At 42.9% G+C, this 17,764-nt stretch overlaps 1 protein-coding gene across 2 annotated transcripts; it reads right to left on the reverse strand.

Annotated features, from left to right (window-relative positions):
• Positions 1–625: 625 nt before the first annotated feature.
• On the reverse strand, positions 626–17,544 carry rogdi (rogdi atypical leucine zipper). 2 transcript variants are annotated; one of them, XM_044051860.1, is made up of 11 exons: positions 17,354–17,544; positions 14,040–14,111; positions 9,102–9,187; positions 8,114–8,168; positions 7,934–8,014; positions 5,934–6,029; positions 5,764–5,862; positions 4,957–5,070; positions 4,090–4,139; positions 3,683–3,809; positions 626–1,803 (listed from the first exon to the last, which is right to left on the reverse strand). In XM_044051860.1, the coding sequence occupies exons 1-11, from the start codon at positions 17,426–17,428 to the stop codon at positions 1,762–1,764; spliced, it is 897 nt and encodes a 298-aa protein (XP_043907795.1). In that variant the 5' UTR covers positions 17,429–17,544; the 3' UTR covers positions 626–1,761. The 2 variants fall into 2 exon arrangements, with proteins under 2 accessions (XP_043907795.1, XP_043907796.1); XM_044051861.1 differs by having other exon boundaries at positions 9,102–9,184; positions 17,354–17,543.
• Positions 17,545–17,764: the final 220 nt, after the last annotated feature.

Genomic DNA, 17,764 nt, shown 5'->3' on the forward strand with positions numbered 1-17,764 from the left:
TTTAACTTTAGTGTGGTTTAGAAGTGACTTTTAGAATCTCCCAGACGAAATCTTAATGTTTGACAATGTTCATGAAATAGTGTTGAGCAAAATGTTTCATGTAAAATAGAGTGAAAAAAGTGAGTCAGTTTGAACATGGACACTTTTATAATGATGGTTTTCTCATCTTCAGTTTGTGTCTTCAGATTCCAGCTGAATAAAGATCAAATCAAATGTAACATAATGGTAGGACTGCAGCATTATCATCGTTAATGAAAGGATGCATGAGTGAATTACACTGTATAAAATGTAATAGTGTTCATTTATTGACTCCTCTCTTCACATAAATGTCACATGTTCATATTTCTGCTAACTGGATTCAAAAGGCTGTGCTCTTTGTTTACCTGTTGCCATGGAGAATCGTAGTATCAGAGCTCCATTGATGATGGCTTTTTTCATTCCCAACACACACACTCAACTCAGAGTGAACTGAACTAATGCTGATCAGCTGAACTCAAGAGTTTCACAGCTCAGAGTTAAGGTTTTAACTCAGAGTTTGTTGAACCTGCTCTCTGAAACTCTCTGATGTCACAGGGTCAGGGGTCAGCACCGAGGCTCCTGTCACAGAATCATGAAGAGAGACTGATCATCATAGAATATTTTATTGCACAGATCACTTATTTCCACAATTAAATATCTATAGATATATAAATATCTATATATATATTTATATGATAGACAGATTCTCAGAATAACACTTTTTGCTTGTGTCAGTGGATTAGTGTTTTGATTCAACATGGACTCGACAAAGTGCAAAAAAAGACAAAAATATGACATACACAACACAAACATAAACAATCATCAACACAACCGGCAGCTTAATGGTGACTGGTTTTCGTTGACCCTCTCAGAACCCACAGTGGGAGCTTTTGACAACACTTCACTGTTTACACCACAAACACATCACAACAACATGACTGCACTGTGATCCAGTCCTGTGTGTCATCTGTATTACTGTGTATATCTGAATGAAAGTCTAATGAATGTCATTTTAGTTTCAACAAAGATGACATGAATGAAAACAAAGGGTTTTTTCCAAACTCCTGAGCAGCATTTGTGAAAACTCTGAAGTGTTGGATTTGAGTAAGTGCTGTTTCCACATTTATTCACGGTCCACTGCTTTAACCTCCACATCAGGGGGTGAAAGTTCAGCTCAGGTCGCCAGAGACAAAACCATGGTCAGTTTAGTGTCCAGTTAACCTCACACACGAGGAAAACATGCAAACTCAACAGAGCCATGATTGTGAACTCCCATTTCAAGAGACTCATTCAAGAAAATCCAATGACGTCAACGTGAGTGTCTTTAAAAAGGTGCGGAAGAACATGCAATGGAAACATCAAGTATTGTAAAATAAACTCCCACTATGAGCTTGTGTCAGTCTTCTAACCCTGAGTACACAGTACACATCAGCTCAGACCACAACTTTAGGATCAATACTTAGTATTACGTAGCATGAATGTAAACCAAACAAAGATAAAGAGATACAGTTCTTGATGGACGTTGGTCACTAGGTCCACACCACTGGCAAATATTCATATCTGGTGAGGTTTGATTGGCTCCGTCTCCTCATCATGGTTAGGGTTAGACGGAACCATTCAATGACAAACAAATACATAACAAATACACAACTAACAATGAACTAACTTTCAGGATGTCCCTTATACTATACTGTGTGTGTGTGTGTGTGTGTGCGTGTGTGTGCGCGTGCGTGTGTGTGCGGATCAGAAAGGTCTGTAGTTCCAGAAACTGGAAAAGACTGAAATCTGAAAAAACAAAAAAAAGTTTGTATTAGTCCAGATTAACGAGCAAACATCCAATAATACTCTGTTCATTTCAGTGCAGGAGATTACAATGTGTGTCATTACCTTTATAACAGTGTGATGACATCATAATGACATCAGAACAGTGTGATGACATCATGATGACATTATCAGGACATCATGATGACATCATCAGGACATCATGATGACATCATCAGGACATCATGATGACATCATCTGAACAGTGTGATGACATCATCAGAACATCATGACACCATCAGACCGTCATGATGACATCATCAGAACAGTGTGATGACATCATCAGAACATCATGATGACATCATCAGAACAGTGTGATGACATCATCAGAACATCATGATGACATAATCAGAACAGTGTGATGACATCATCAGAACATGATGACATTATCAGAACAGTGTGATGACATCATCAGAACAGTGTGATGACATCTTCAGAACATCATGATGACATCATCAGAACATCATGACACCATCAGACCATCATGATGACATCATCAGAACAGTGTGATGACACCATCAGAACATCATGACGACATCATCAGAACAGTGTGATGACATCATCAGAACAGTGTGCGACATCATCAGAACAGTGTGATGACATCATCAGAACATCATGATGACATCATCAGAACATCATGATGACATCATCAGAACAGTGTGACATCATCAGAACATCATGATGACATCATCAGAACAGTGTGACATCACATCAGAACAGTGTGACGACATCATCAGAACAGTGTGATGACATCATCAGAACAGTGACGACATCATCAGAACAGTGTGATGATCAGAACAGTGTGATGACATCATCAGAATGTGATGACATCATGTGTGACATCATCAGAACAGTGTGTGCATCATCAGAACAGTGTGATGACATCAGAACAGTGTGACGACATCATCAGAACAGTGTGATGACATCATCAGAACAGTGTGACGACATCATCAGAACAGTGTGATGACATCATCAGAAGAGTGTGATGACATCACCAGAACAGGACTTCACACAAACACAATGATCTTTATTATATTATCATATACAATAAATGACAAGGTCACTTTGTTAATGATGTCATCATGATTGGCTTCTAAGCAGCTTCATTGATTAAACAATGATAGGATTATTTTTAATCTCATGGTTTACAGTGAAACATCTGTTACTGAACACAAACAGCTGTATTTGGTCGTTTATATTTTCATACATTCAGAAGTATTTTTGTCCACTGATATAATTAATATTATTTTTCACAGTTCCTTCCTGATGTAGAGCAGATGTTTAAAGTTTAATCAGAAAACAGAATAAACTTTCACATGTAAAGCAGGTCAAACAGAAACTAATGCTACTTCATCTCAGCTCACTCTCTGGTTCCCTCTACAGGTTAAACATGGTACAGTTCGTTCTGACAACCCTGAAGCTTCTGTTAGAAAACATGACTGTGTGTTTGTCCTGAACTACAATGCAGGTGATGCAGACCTGCACAGACCTGCTGAGACCTGATCAGACCAGCACAGACCTGTACAGACCTGTACAGACCAGCACAGACATGCTGAGACCTGCACAGACCTGCTGAGACCTGCACAGACATGCTGAGACCTGCTCAGACCTGCACAGACATGCTGAGACCTGCTCAGACCTGCACAGACCGGCTCAGAGTGGAATCTTGGGTCTTTTTAAGGTAACATTAGTGATTAAATCTTATGATATTGGTGGAAAACATTGACATTTTCTTTTAGTGGTCTAAAAGGAAAAAAGGGGTTTAAATGTCCATGTCATGAGGGGATAAAGGGGACTGCATAGAGTCAGCTTAGAACAGTGAATGTGAAGAGTTGTCGTGCACCTTGTCTTTGAGCTGCTGACACAGCTGCAGGGAGATGGTGAAGAACACCAGCGTGTCACTGAGCCAGGGAACCACACACTCCACCTTGTGAACATGGCTCACTTCGAAGCGGTTGTTGTTGAGCTCGCTGTGGGAGAAGGTATTCCAGAGAAGAGACAGCACTGAGGAATGACAGCTGTGGAATGCTCTACTCTTCACATGTTTCTGCAGAGATGGTTTGTTTTCAGTGTTTTTAGCAATTTTATCCTCTGCTTTTAACACTATTCACTACGAGATTGTAGTCAATGGCTAAATAATCTAATCCATTTATAAGAAGAAACAACTTGTCTGCTGTGAAAATGATCTGCTGGCTTCTCTGGTTTAACAGCACATTCAAACATTTACAATTAAAAGCTTCAACATCTTACAACATGGCTCCAGGGTTGTGCAGCACTGAACTTCCTGCTGGCTTAAAGTTCTGTTGAAATGGAGACAAACCAACATCAGTCACATGGAGCTGTGTGTAACAGTGTGTAACTCAGTGTGTAACTCAGTTTGTAACTCAGTGTGTAACAGTGTGTAACTCAGTGTGTAACGATGTGTAACAGTGTGCAACTCAGTGTGTAACTCAGTGTGTAACAACTTGTGTAACTGTGTGTATGTGTTGTGTGTAACAGTACCGATGTGTAACAGTGTGCAACTCAGTGTGTAACAGTATTTAACTCTGTGTGTAAGGATGTGTAACTCAGTGTGTAACTCAGTGTTTAACTCAGTGTTAACTCAGTGTGCAACTCAATGTTTAACTCAGTGTGTAACTCAGTGTGTAACAGTGTTTAACTTGGTGTAACAGTGTTAACGTGTAACAGTGTGCAACGAGTGTGTAACTCCAGTGTGTAACAGTATTTAACGAAACTGTAAGTGTGTGTTGTGTAACAGTGTGTTGTGTGTAACAGTGTGTAACAACACTAATGTGTAACAACAGTGTGCAACTCAGTGTGCAACTTGTAACAGTGTGTAACTGTAACAATGTGTAACAGTGTGCAACTCAGTGTGTAACTCAGTATGTAACAGTGTGTAACTCAGTGTGTAACAGTGTTTAACTCGATGTGTAACGATGCGTAACAGTGTGCAACTCAATGTGTAACTGTGTGTAACGATGTGTAACTGTGTGTAACTCAATGTGTAACTGTGTGTAACGATGTGTAACAGTGTGTAACTCAATGTGTAACTCAATGTGTAACTGTGTGTAACGATGTGTAACAGTGTGTAACTCAGTGTGTAACTCAGTGTCTAACCTTGGTGGTGTTTGGTGGCAGCACATGAAGCTGGTAGACAGTCAGACACAGTTTGCTGAGGTTGATGTAAAAGTTCACCATCACATCTCCAGGCATGGGAGGAGTGAACATTTTCTGTAAGAGAGTGTTAGACGATTATTAGACGAGTATTAGACGAGTGTTAGACGAGTGTTAGACAAGTATTAGACGAGTGTTAGACGGGTATTAGACGAGTGTCAGACAAGTATCAGACGAGTGATGTTTTATCAGCTGACTGTGGTGGGTGGAGCCAGTCTAGCTCCACCCTGACCAAACCATACCATTTTACTCTGGTACCCCGAGGGAAGGGTGCCATAAAAAGGTGGGGGCTGGTTATTGTGGTAAAAAAGAATACGCAACAGTGTTACTTACAGTGTTTTTTACCACAAAAAAGAATTTTTTACCTTTTTTAGCCCCCACCAAACTGAAGCGTTCCACTCTCTGAACTGTCCTCATGTCCTCCACAAGATCCATGAACCTGCTCTTCTGCTTTTCCTCCTGCCTGGCAGCTCCATCTTCTACATCCTTTGCCCAGTATAATCACTCTCTCTGCTGCACGTGAGCAAACCATCTCAACCTTGACTCTCTGACTTTATCTCTAAACCTGAGCTGTCAATTACGTAATTATCTCAAATATGTCACCTGTCTCCCTATCATACATGACGGCAGCTCTCATCACCGGTCTCACTGTCATATATGATGGCAGCTCTCACCACCATGGCCACATGTGTGTGCTCGGTGAAACAGGAAGTGGACACAAACAAAGTAACCACCATTCATTCTGTTTACCATCAGACCACTGGTAGCCAGCTCAGGCAGGGTCATGGAGGCCGGGGTGGTGAGCCGGTTTCGTGCTCGCGTCAGCTGCAGCATCACTGCATCCATGAGCTACAGCAGCAAAAACATCAGGTTAGTAACAGAGAGCGGTCTGGACCCAGCTGCCCTGAGGTGGGACTGACCTTATTGACCTCGGCCCCCGTCTGGAAGTGGTAGGTGTCGTCACGGCTGGTGAGCAGCTGCAGAGCCTGGTTCACGTGGTTCCTGGCATCCTGGATCTGGACAAGACCAGAGGGAGGTGAGACAGTAATGAATGAGTGTGTTTAATGAACTCTCTTCACTCTTCACTCCTTGTACGGCCTGGTCATGTTTATCATTTTGTCTCCATGTTAACAGATGAGTGTGTTCACATTGCACACGCTTCACTTTCATCTGCTTCACAGTTTCAGCGTCTCGCCCCAGGATGCACCATATTATTGGCACAATGTCGCTTTTCAGCAAATATTAGCTTTAAAATGTATTCACTTACATACAACTGTAGGCTAAATCAGCAGCTACCTCCAACATCTGCCTGCGTGTTCATGATGGGCTGTATTGGCCTTCTGACCCTAACATTAAAAATGTGGGTCCTGTGGGGCATGTACATTCACTCTCTCACACTCAGGGCATGAATATGACTTTGTATATGTCATTAATCTTGTCTCTTTCTCTCCCTAGTTTGTGTCTTTCCTTCCTTCCCCCTCTCTCTCTCTCTGTATTCTCATCTTGCAAGTTGTAGGATCCAGATCCAGTTTTCGAGGCTATCCATATCATACATATCATCACCATCATTATTGTGCTATAATTTAAAGTCGATATTGGTATAATTTTTCATTTATCAATTTTTATCAACACTCTCTGCTGCTGCCTTATAAATTACATTGTATTGCTATAAACATGTAATCATTGACTGTATAAACTTGTAACTTGATACAGTTGTTGTGTATCTGCTCCTGGTCTCTCCCTCTACCTCATCTCCCTCTTGTCCTTTCGCTCCCCCCTTTCTGTCCCCCACCTCTACTCTGTCCCCCATTTTCCTTTCACCCCAACCAGTCGAGGCAGATGACTGCATATCTCTGAGCCTGGTTCTGTCAGAGATTTCTTCTTCTGCCCGCCAAAACCACAACCCCCCTCCCCCACGACTACGCCTCGATATCCTGTCCATGAAAATCACAAACAGGATTGGTGATAAAGCCCAACCCTGGCGAAGGCCCAACACCCACAGGAAACAGGCCTGATTTAGTGCCCAGAACCCAGACACAGCTCATACTTTGGGTGTATAGGGATTGGATGGCCCTAACTAGTGGCCCCCTCACCCCATACTCCCGCAGCGCCTCCCACAGTATCTCCCTGGGAACCCGATCATACGCTTTCTCCACAAAACACATGTAGACCGGATGGGCGTACTCCCAGGCCCCCTCTAGGATCCCCGCAAGAGTAAAGAGCTGGTCTGTTGTTCCACGACCAGGACAGAATCCGCATTGTTCCTCTTGAATCTGAGGTTCGACTACCAGTCGAACCCTCCTTTCCAGCACCTTGGAGTAAACCTTACCAGGGAGGCTGAGAAGTGTGATGCCCCAAGAGAAATGTGATCGCGCAGATGTCGGATTCAGGAGTTCCTCAAAGTGTTCCTTCCACCGTCCAGTTACCTCCTCAGTCGAGGTCAACAGTGTCCCATCCTTATTATACACAGCTTGGATGGTCCACCGCGTTCCCCTCCTGAGGCCCAAAATGATTTTCCAGGAACACCTTGTTGCAGACCGATAGTCCTTCTCCATGTCCGCTCTGAACTTCTCCCATATCCACTGCTTTGCGTCTGCCACTCTATATATACAGTATGTAAAAGCTAAAGAGACAGGGTTTATGCACACTCAGACTGTCTCTGAACAGGGTTTTTGTGACTGGATCTGGGGACACATTCAGGACAGACCTGTACTCATGATCACCCAGGATCAGACTGACACCAGGTCTGATTGGAGTCTGTATTTAAATCCAAGATAAGTAATCAATTATTAACACCCCGCAAAACGTGAACAATGTGCAAACAATAGGTTTCTCTCTCTGTCCATGGATTCATGTCAGTGATCCACCTGATAAAGAGAGAATGAATGAATGAATGAATGATATATGTAGAAACACTGACCTGCTGAAGCTTCCACTGCTTGTCCTCTCTGAACTGAAAATGCAGCACTTGGCTACTTTTGGCAACCTTCAGGTTTATGTCCTGTTGAGAAAAACAAATCATTAAGGTATACATTGAGCTTCAATCACACTTTAATTTAACAAACAAACAATATAGAAAGGCTGAACTAGTCAAACTTACCGCTTGAGTCAAAGCCTCTCCCTGTAGAGTCAGCACACCCTTCACTTGATCCATGCTGCAAAACAACAAATGCTCACATCTGACTTCAGGTTTTTAGAGATCAGTTTTCTGTATGATTTCAACATTTCGTTGGTCAAAATCTCTGAATTTAAACATTTCCTGTTCAAATACATGAGAGAGCGGTGAGGTGAGGCAGCGATGAGCTGAGCTCCACTCTGTGCCGCACACACTGACTGAAGCAGGAGTTGGCTCATGCCCACTGCTGCCTCTTTGTTTGATTCTACACGTACTACAGTCTGTCTAATATATTTAATGAATGTGCGAGACCTATTTAAAATGCAAAGGGTGAGGCAGAAAGTATAGGGGGCAGTGCTGAGCCACATAGGCACAATGGGCAACAGGTCTAGGGACAGATTTTGAAAGCAGGTCTGAATGGAGCCTCAGTGACTTTGAAAAGGACTCCTGAGACTGCCCTCTTACTCATTACTCTGCTGAAACCCATTGTTTTTCTGTACAAATATAAAATTGATGGCAGAAAACAATATTCCTGTTAGAAATCTCATGATAATAGTACAAGCTGTGTTTATCTTTCGATGTCACATGATTATATATTAAAATCCATACACATCCTTATATAGAGGATCATGACTCATGGGAGGGGAAACAATACCATGAGGAAGCCTTTTCACCTCAAATGTTCTAAAGCACCATCACCTCCCTCAAACTCAACTTATTATGATTATAAGAACTATGATTATTAGTTATTGCAGTTGAGCTAGCATGTGAGAGTGACCACAACAGCACCTTTGGTTTTTAACATTTCAACGTTGCCTTATGTTGTAGATGTGTTGCAGCCATGGTGCGACTGAGTCTACAATGACCTTGTACCTGACTTCTCTGCAGCCACTTTGCTAAAGACGAGCTCTAACAGACAGCACGTCTGCGCCACTCTGACGTGAAATGCTTAGAGATTGAAGTGAAGTATTACGTTGAGCTGCCAAGGATGAAGTTCTCCTGTCTGAGCTGACTCTCCAGGCCTGGAGTGGGCATTGAGAAGCGTCTGGAGGCCTCCTGCTGACAACAGCACATTTAGAAATCAGCATGAATCCATAACATACATGCATGGTAAACTATTACAGAGAAAAAACTGAATCTCACTCATCTAGAATCCAAATAAAAACAAAAGTATTTATATACATTTGCTTGTATTTATTAGCACATATAGACATGGTTTTGTTGTGAGTATTTTTAGTAGCAGCTACATCTCTGTAAGACAAAGACATGTACAGCACTAATGATAATCTGTGTTTGTCCTAATATCACATGTGGACATTATTATTATTGTTATGTTGTATGAAGACTCCATCATTCCAACACAAACGCGTTGAGAATGAGAAGAAAAACAACAACGAGACTTTTGCACAGTTCTGTATAAAGAGAGGCAACACCCACATAAAGCATTTATACCAAGATGGTGTGGGTGAGTCCGGATGCCGTCGCAACTGCTCCTCTGAGACTGTGCTTTTTTTGTTATTTATGAGACTTTCATCTTTTCTCTTGTGAAAACGTCTCCCACAAGCGCTGTGACGAAAGAATTTCCCGCAAGGGATTAATAAAGTATATTCTATTCTATTCTATTCTACAACGATAGTCTGTGACCGCAGTTTACTTCTGAGTGTCACAGGGACATCTCCACTCACGATTTTAGGATTTAAACACTTCTGCTCTATCTGGCCGAAGGAGATCCTATGGGACGCAGCCCCAAACAATGGACCTTCACCCTAACCTCCACGGAAACGAAGGAAAAAACATCGGGGGAAAAGGGCCGTAATCCGCAACAGACTGCGAGCGAGTGCACACCTTCCACCGCTGCCCAATATCCTGCAAGCTAATGTCCAGTCCCTGGACAACAAGCTGGACGAGATCAGGGCCTGTGTAGGCTACCAAAGGGACATAAGGGACTGCAATATCCTTTGTTTCACGGAGTCAAACAAAGCGGCTGACCACCGCTGTGCCAGACCACTCCATTGTTCCTGCAGATATTTTCTCCATGTTTCCCATGGACAGGACCAAGGAATCTGGTAAAAGCAAGGGGGGAGGCGTGTGCTTCATGACAAACAACAACTGGTGTGATCCAAGGAATATCTCAGTCCTTTCACGTTCCTGCTCGCCACATCTGGAACATCTAGCGATTCATGTCACCATTGTTGCTGTTTACGTCCCACCACATGCAGATACGGACACTGCTTTGGCTTCACTTCACGACACAATAAACAAACACCACAACAAGCACCCGGACACTGCCCTCATCGTGACAGGTGATTTCAACAAAGCTAATCTCACAAAAGTTATGCCGAACCTTTTCCAGCATGTGACATTCACAACCAGAGGAGGTAACACACTGGACCACTGCTATAAGGACAGCTACAAGGCTACAGAAGCTAAGGATGGTTGCCCCGGCAACGAGGCAGGTCAGACGATGGTCTGCCCAATCAGAGGCCATGCTGCAGGACGCACTGTGCCACGTGGACTGGGACATGTTCCAGGAGTCCTCCGGTGATGACGTCAGTCTGTTTATGGAAGTGGTGACGGACTTCATTGCTAAGCTTATAGATGATATCGTCCTCGTGGTGACTGTGAAGGTTTTCCCAAACCAGAAACCATGGGTCGATGGAACTATTCACAAGGCTCTGACATGGTCCCTTACAGAGAGGCGTCCTACGAGCTCCGGAGGAAGGTGAGGGTTGCCAAACGGCGGCACAAAGACAAAGTGGAGGCATCACTGAGCGATCGGGACAGCAGGCATATGTGGCAGGGACTTTGGAATATCACGGACTATAGAGGACGTAAAGAATCATCGGCTGCTGTGGATCGTTCGCTAGCAGAGGAATTTAACTCCTTTTTTGCACACTTCGAGACCTCTAGCTTCGCAGCTCGCGCTAACGTGGAGGAGCCCAGCTTAAACACCGGTCGATTATCAGATTGTTATTATTATTATTTAGAAGTTCATTGCTCAGTGTACTGCGCATATGTCAAATAAATGAAGCCTGCAGCCCCTCGCTAATTATCTGCCTAATAATGATGGAAGATGCTGGAGCTGAAGACGTGGCATGTCATGAGAGACACCTCCAGCCTCAGTATGAATCACCTACATTAAAAAGACCCATCCAAACATGTCCAGGAGAACAGGTGCTCTAATCAGTCTTTTTATCTCATCTACAGTTCAGCACTGTGACTGACGTCACTCTCTGACCAATCAGTGGCCGGCAGTTTGTTGACGTCACATTTTAGTATGGGCTCGGCTCGGCTCGGCTCGGCTCGGCTCAGCTCAGCTCAGTTTACGGCAGCCCGTGGAAAAGTGGAAAGGGAACTTGACTTGTAACCGGAGGGTTGCCGGTTCAAATCCCCACCTGGCCAAAAAGGGCTGGGGTACCCCTGAGCAAGGTACCCAACCCCCATATGCTCCCCGTGGCAGCCCACTGCTCCTAATTCTAGGATGGGTCAAATGCAGAGGAATACTTTCCCCAAGGGGATTAATAAAATGAAAGGGGACATATTATACCCTATTTCCCCCATTAAAATAGCTCCCTAATGAACATGTCAGTGACATGCCTTGGTCAAAATACCATAAGGATGAAGCATCATAGTAGTTCAATAACCCTGCTAAACCCGCCCCTTTCAGAACGCTCGGTTTTCGTGCATGGTCCCTTTATATGCAAATGAGACACAGGCAAACACACACCCACTTCTTCCAGGGGGTTTCTGATTTGTCCTCTTTACAGCGCTTTACAGCTCTATTCGTCTCCCCCTCCCTCCACTAGTTCTCTGACAATATCAACATGGCAGCGTGCGCAGAAAACAGCGAGAGTGCCGTCACAGGAAGAGACGTCCTACATAAGGATCGAGCCGAACACTGTCCAACTGTAAATCAGTTAAAAACACTTAGGAACAGCACCACTCATCGCCACCGCTGATCGCCAGCGGCGCGCGGCGAGCTGAATAAACTGCCGCTGTATGTGACTGTATCAGACCGGTGACTGTGCTCCGGAGACCTCACCACCGCTGACCAGCTCCGGTGCTCCGGAGAGCTGGCGATAAGCGGTGATGTCCCTAAGTATCCATGTGTCGGAGGTCTGTTCCTGTGACGGCACTCACACATACAGCGACAGTTTAGGCAGCTCGCTGATCGCCAGCGGTGCTCGCCGCTCACTGCTGGCGATCAGCGGTGGCGTCCCTATGCCCCTAACTGATTTGCACAGAGAGTGCAGCACCGGCGAGCTGCATAAACAGCTGCTGTATGTGACTGTATCAGACTGAGTCTGTGCTCCGGTCATGGAGGACGTACTGAACAAATATGTTTAATTAGGACGTGTCAGAATGGTCAGTTATGACCTCTATGTGACCTTTTCTTAACAATGTGTGTGTTTGTACGTCGCTGACTAAATACGGCGACCGCTGGCCGCAGTCTGATGTGAAGTGGTGTGAACACACAAACACACGTTTGCTGACTTTATCCGGCACATTAGCTTCATATATAAAATCCTCTGTAAAACACTGTGCTCCACTGTGCAGCCACCAACAGCACACTTGTCCCTCCGTGTTGACATAATACCTCTCTTCCTCCCTCGCCTGCACTCTCGCAGGGACAAGGTGGAGCTAAGGTGGAGCTGCGAAGTAAACTTACTGGTGGGCGGTAACATTCGCGCTGAAATGTGCATGCTGCCGTCATAAGCGCAGGGAATTCAACATGGAGTGTTTTATCGCCTATACTTACACTAAGGGGGACCACAAAAACATGACTGAGTATTCTTTTTCCACACTTTGGAGACTGGTAGGGCCTCCAGAGTGCCAAATATAAGTATTGGGGTGGAGTGGCTCAGTGGTTAAGACCCTACCTTGTGTACCAAAGACATCATGGTCGCAAGTTCGATTCCACCCCTGGCTAATTGTACTTGATTCCATTGTAAGTCGCTTTGGATAAAAGCGTCTGCTAAATGACATGTAATGTATTGAAAAGGTTAAAAAGTTGATTTTGCATAATATGTCCCCTTCTGGGATTCTCATTAAAACACAATGGTTTTTGGAAAAAACAAGAACATCTGAGAACATTTTCATTTCCAGGTTTGAGAAACACTGATGAACATCCACGTACATCTACCGTTGTACAGAATGTATTGTATATACTGTATTGTAAATGTGCAACTTTCCTCTCCTTTTACCAAGTGCAATATATATATTTAAAATAACATCTATCCACTCTGCTGTACAATGTACTGTATGCACTATCATATACTGCATATTTCCCTTACTGGCCCCCACTGTAAATACTTTGAATACTTTTTTACATATCCTTCTAATTTTCATCGAAGGTATTGGTGCACTGTTTTGTTGTTTCTTCTTCTATTCTTTTATCTCTTCACTTGCACTACTAGAGCTGTCCTTTAATCTCGTTAATGGTTAGTTGGAGCCCTACAGTGACTGTTTACTCATCACTTTGGCCACAATCTAAATTTAAGGGTTACAGACTCCCTCCAAAGTGGGAAAGGACTGAGTGCACGATGGGAGATCGATCATCATCACCTTTGCTCACAGTTGGCAGAAGAACTCAAAACTCAAAGGGCATTCACTGAAAAATTTACTTTAGTCATGATTCTTATTTTAATTGGCTGCTTCAATTGTGTAAATGTGTGTATGAGGCTATATTTCTGTACTCTTTCTTTAATGAGTTGCATTTCTTCATTTGTAGTGTATTTCTGAACGTGGTTGTGCAGCAGCTGTTTGTCTCATTGTATCTTGTCATTTTGTCCTTCAAAGTTCATGTTGAGCCACAGTGGACAGTTTTAGATCAGTCAACATATCATCACGTGGACTGGTCCTTTAAGAACCATCATTTCAACCACATGAACATTAGCTGTAGACCACTTACCTTCAGGACATCTTGCAGCTGCTTGAGGACAGAATGCACTTCTTCTTTCAACAGCCAGTTGAATTCCTCTTCCTGACAAAATCAAGAAAGATACATGAGATAAGAGAGTGTTTCCCAACCCTGGTGCTCAGGGAACACTACCCTGCTCCAATACACTTGATTCAGATGAACAGCTCGATATCAGGCTTCTGCAGAGCTTGGTGAAGAGCTGACCATTTGAATCAGGTGTATTGGAGCAGGTCAACAATACATGTACACATATAAAAAAAAACTCCACTGGGTTACTGGCGCAAGGATACGCTACGTTACGCGTCATAAACCGAATTGTACACACGTGTCCTGAACCGTGAGAAGTGTACCGAACTAGACAGATTTTTTAATAAACCCTTCAGCCTCTAATACACACACACACACACACACACCTTATTCCATAGCTTTATGTCTTTTATGAGGTTGTCATTTGAACCCTGCACTTTCAGTCATGTGGTCACACAGCTACAGATGTCAGTGTTAAAGCTAAAGGAAAATCCGTCCACACTACATAATGCCTGTCCAAATGACATTTTCTAATACTTTATATTACAGTAGATTTGAATCATGTTTAATAAATATTGCATACTATAAGCACATCTTGATATAAATAACCTGACGAACCAATTGGCTATAATGTCCAATGAAAGAATGAAGGGGATTCTGTGTCCATCAATAAAAGACAAAGGAACAACACGCAGACCGAAACCCTGGATTTAAGGAAGAAGTAAACATGTGAGGTAGAAGAGGTAAAAACGTGAGGAAGAAGAGGTAAAAACGTGAGGAAGAAAAGGTAAACATGTGAAGAAGAATATGTAAAAATATGAGGAAGGACAGGTAAAAACATGAGGAAGAATATATAAAAATATGAGGAAGGACAGGTAAAAACATGAGGAAGAAGACGTAAACATGTGAGGAAGAATATGTAAAAACATGAGGAAGAACAGGTAAAAACATGAGGAATAAGAGGTAAAATGTGAGAAAGAAGAGGTAAAAAAATGAGGAAGAGGTAAAAACGTGAGGAAGAATATGGAAACATGTGAGGAAGAAGAGGTAAACGTGAGGAAGAAGAGGTAAACATGTGAGGAAAAAGAGGTGAACCGGTGAGGAAGAAGAGGTAAACGCAGAGGAAGAAGAGGTAAACATGTGAGGAAGAATATGCAAAAACATGAGGAAGAAGAGGTAAACATGTGAGGAAGAACATATAAAAACATAAGGGAGAAGAGGTAAACATGTGAGGAAGAACATGTAAAAACATGAGGAAGAAGAGGTAAAAACTGAGGAAGAAGGTAAACACATGACGAAGAAGAGGTAAACGTAAGGAAAGAGAGGTAAACGCGAGGAAGAAGAGGTAAAAACGTGAGGAAGAAGAGGTAAACGTGAGGAAGAAGAGGTTTAAACGTGAGGAAGTAGAGGTTAAAGGTGAGGAAGAAAAGGTAAAAACGGAGGAAGAAAAGGTAAAAACATGAGGAAGAATGGGTAAAACACAAGGAAGAAGAGGTAAACATGTGAGGAAGAATATGTAAAAACATGAGGAAGAATATGTAAAAACATGGTAAAAAACATGAGGAAGAAGAGGTAGAGGAGAAGAGGTAAACATTGAGGAAGTAGAGTGAAAGGTGAGGAAGAAGAGGTAAAAAAACATGCGGAGGAAGAAAAGGAAGAGAGGAAGAATATTAAAACATGAGGAAGAAAGGTAAAACATGAGGAAGAAGAGGTAAAAATGAGGAAGAAGGGTAAACGTAAACAGGAGGAAGAAGAGGTAAAAACATGAGGAAGAAGAATGGTGAGGAAGAAGGGTGCATTAAAGAGAAAAGAGAGTAAAACAGAAAGTGGTAAGCGGAGGAAAAAGAAAAAAGAGGAAGAAGAGAGGTAAAAACATGAGGAAACATGAGGAAGAGGTAAACATGTGAGGAAAGAAGAGGTAAAAACATGAGAAAGGTAAAAACATGAGGAAGAAGGGGTAAACGCAGGAGGAAGAAGAGGTAAAACATGAGGAAGAAGAGGTAAGCGTGAGGAAGAAGAGTAAAAAACATGAGGAAGAAAGGTAAAAAACATGAGGAAGAAGAGGTAAATGTGAGGAAGAAGGTAAAACGTGTATCTAGAAGAAGGTAAAAACATGAGGGAAGAAAGAGAATGAGGAAGAAGAGGTGAGGAGGAAGAAGAGGTAAAAACATGATAAATGTGTAGAGGAAGAAGAGGTAACATGAGGGAAGAAAGAGGTAAAACATGAGGGAAAGGTAAAAAGAAGAGGAGAAGAAAGAAAACATGAGGAAGAAGAGGGAAAGGACATGAGGAAGAAGAGGTAAACGGAGGAAGAAAGGTAAAAACTTATGAGGAAGAAAGGGAAAGGTAAAAAAGCGTAGAGGAAGAGGTAAACATGTGAGGAAGAAGAGGTAAAACATGAGGAAGAAGAGGAAAAACATGAGGAAGAAGAGGTAAAAACATGGAGAAGAGAGTAAGAGGGAAGAGAGGAAGTTAAGAGGTAAAAACATGAGGAAGAAGAGAGGAAAGAGGGGTAAAAACATGAGGAAGAAGAGAGAGAGAAGAGGTAAAGGCATGAGGCAGGGTAAAAACATGAGGAAGAAGAGGTAAAAACATGAGGAAGAAGAGGTAAAAACATGAGGAAGAAGAGGTAAACATGTTCATTTGTGGCATCTAAAGTGAAATATAAATGTTTCTTTGTTATACGATGCCGGTGTAACATCATTTCCTGTCCTGCAAAAGACAAACGTGTTGTTAGGACGTTCCCTCCTCTATAGAAAATTAACATCTTGGTCATAGTAAGTGATGTCCCTGTATATCTGTGTGAGAATGTGGTTCATGATACACTTGTGGCACCAGGTAGGTGCCCTTTTCATTTCCGTCCCTGCTCTTATAAATGTCTGTGCACGCCACTGCATTTAAAGCAAACACAGTTATTTTAATTACAGTAAACAGTCGCTGATTTGATGTTCGTATCTGACGAACGAACACACACATTAAATATAATTCTTGTCCTAAAACAAGGTCTTACGTCATCAACAGTCCCTTTACAGTTGTAAGGACAGAAAACCATAGTGGTCCTCACGAGGATGTAAATACAAAGTCCACGCGCGGGCCTTTAATCACCATCACTTAATGACTGACAGCGCGAGCCTGCGTTATAGCGCGCGGATGCTACTGGTCCCTCTATGCTAACAGCGGCAACACTGCGTCGTGTTTGTTGTTTTTCAGTGTCTGCCCCACACACACACACACACACACACACACACGCACACACACACACACACAGAGCAGCTTACCAGCACCGCTCTCTCCACCTGACTGGCAGCGGACATTTTCGGCAGCTCGGACAGAGACCTCTGCGGGTTTAACATTTGGCGCAGTTTACAGACGCAAACCGTAGAGAAAAACACGTCCCACTGCGTTTCTCCGCTCCTGTGAATGAACGAGTCTCACCACTGCCTAGTTTAGCGGAGGGTGTGTTGCCTTCAAGGACGGTGGGGAATCCTGCGAGCGTCCTTTAACACACATGAAACGATACAGATTTTTGAAAAACGTGACAAATAATGTGATTGAAAGCAATGAGACCGAAAGTCTTTTGATGAAAGAAAACTCAGTCTGTGACAAAACTGAACTGGGAATGATGCATTTACCTGTTCATTCAGACTTGAAACGCAGTGTTTTCAGTTTTAACACGACGCACTTGAATG

The sequence above is a fragment of the Solea senegalensis genome, linkage group LG19 (genome assembly GCF_019176455.1).
Source record: "Solea senegalensis isolate Sse05_10M linkage group LG19, IFAPA_SoseM_1, whole genome shotgun sequence".
In the NCBI taxonomy this organism is placed as follows: domain Eukaryota; kingdom Metazoa; phylum Chordata; class Actinopteri; order Pleuronectiformes; family Soleidae; genus Solea; species Solea senegalensis.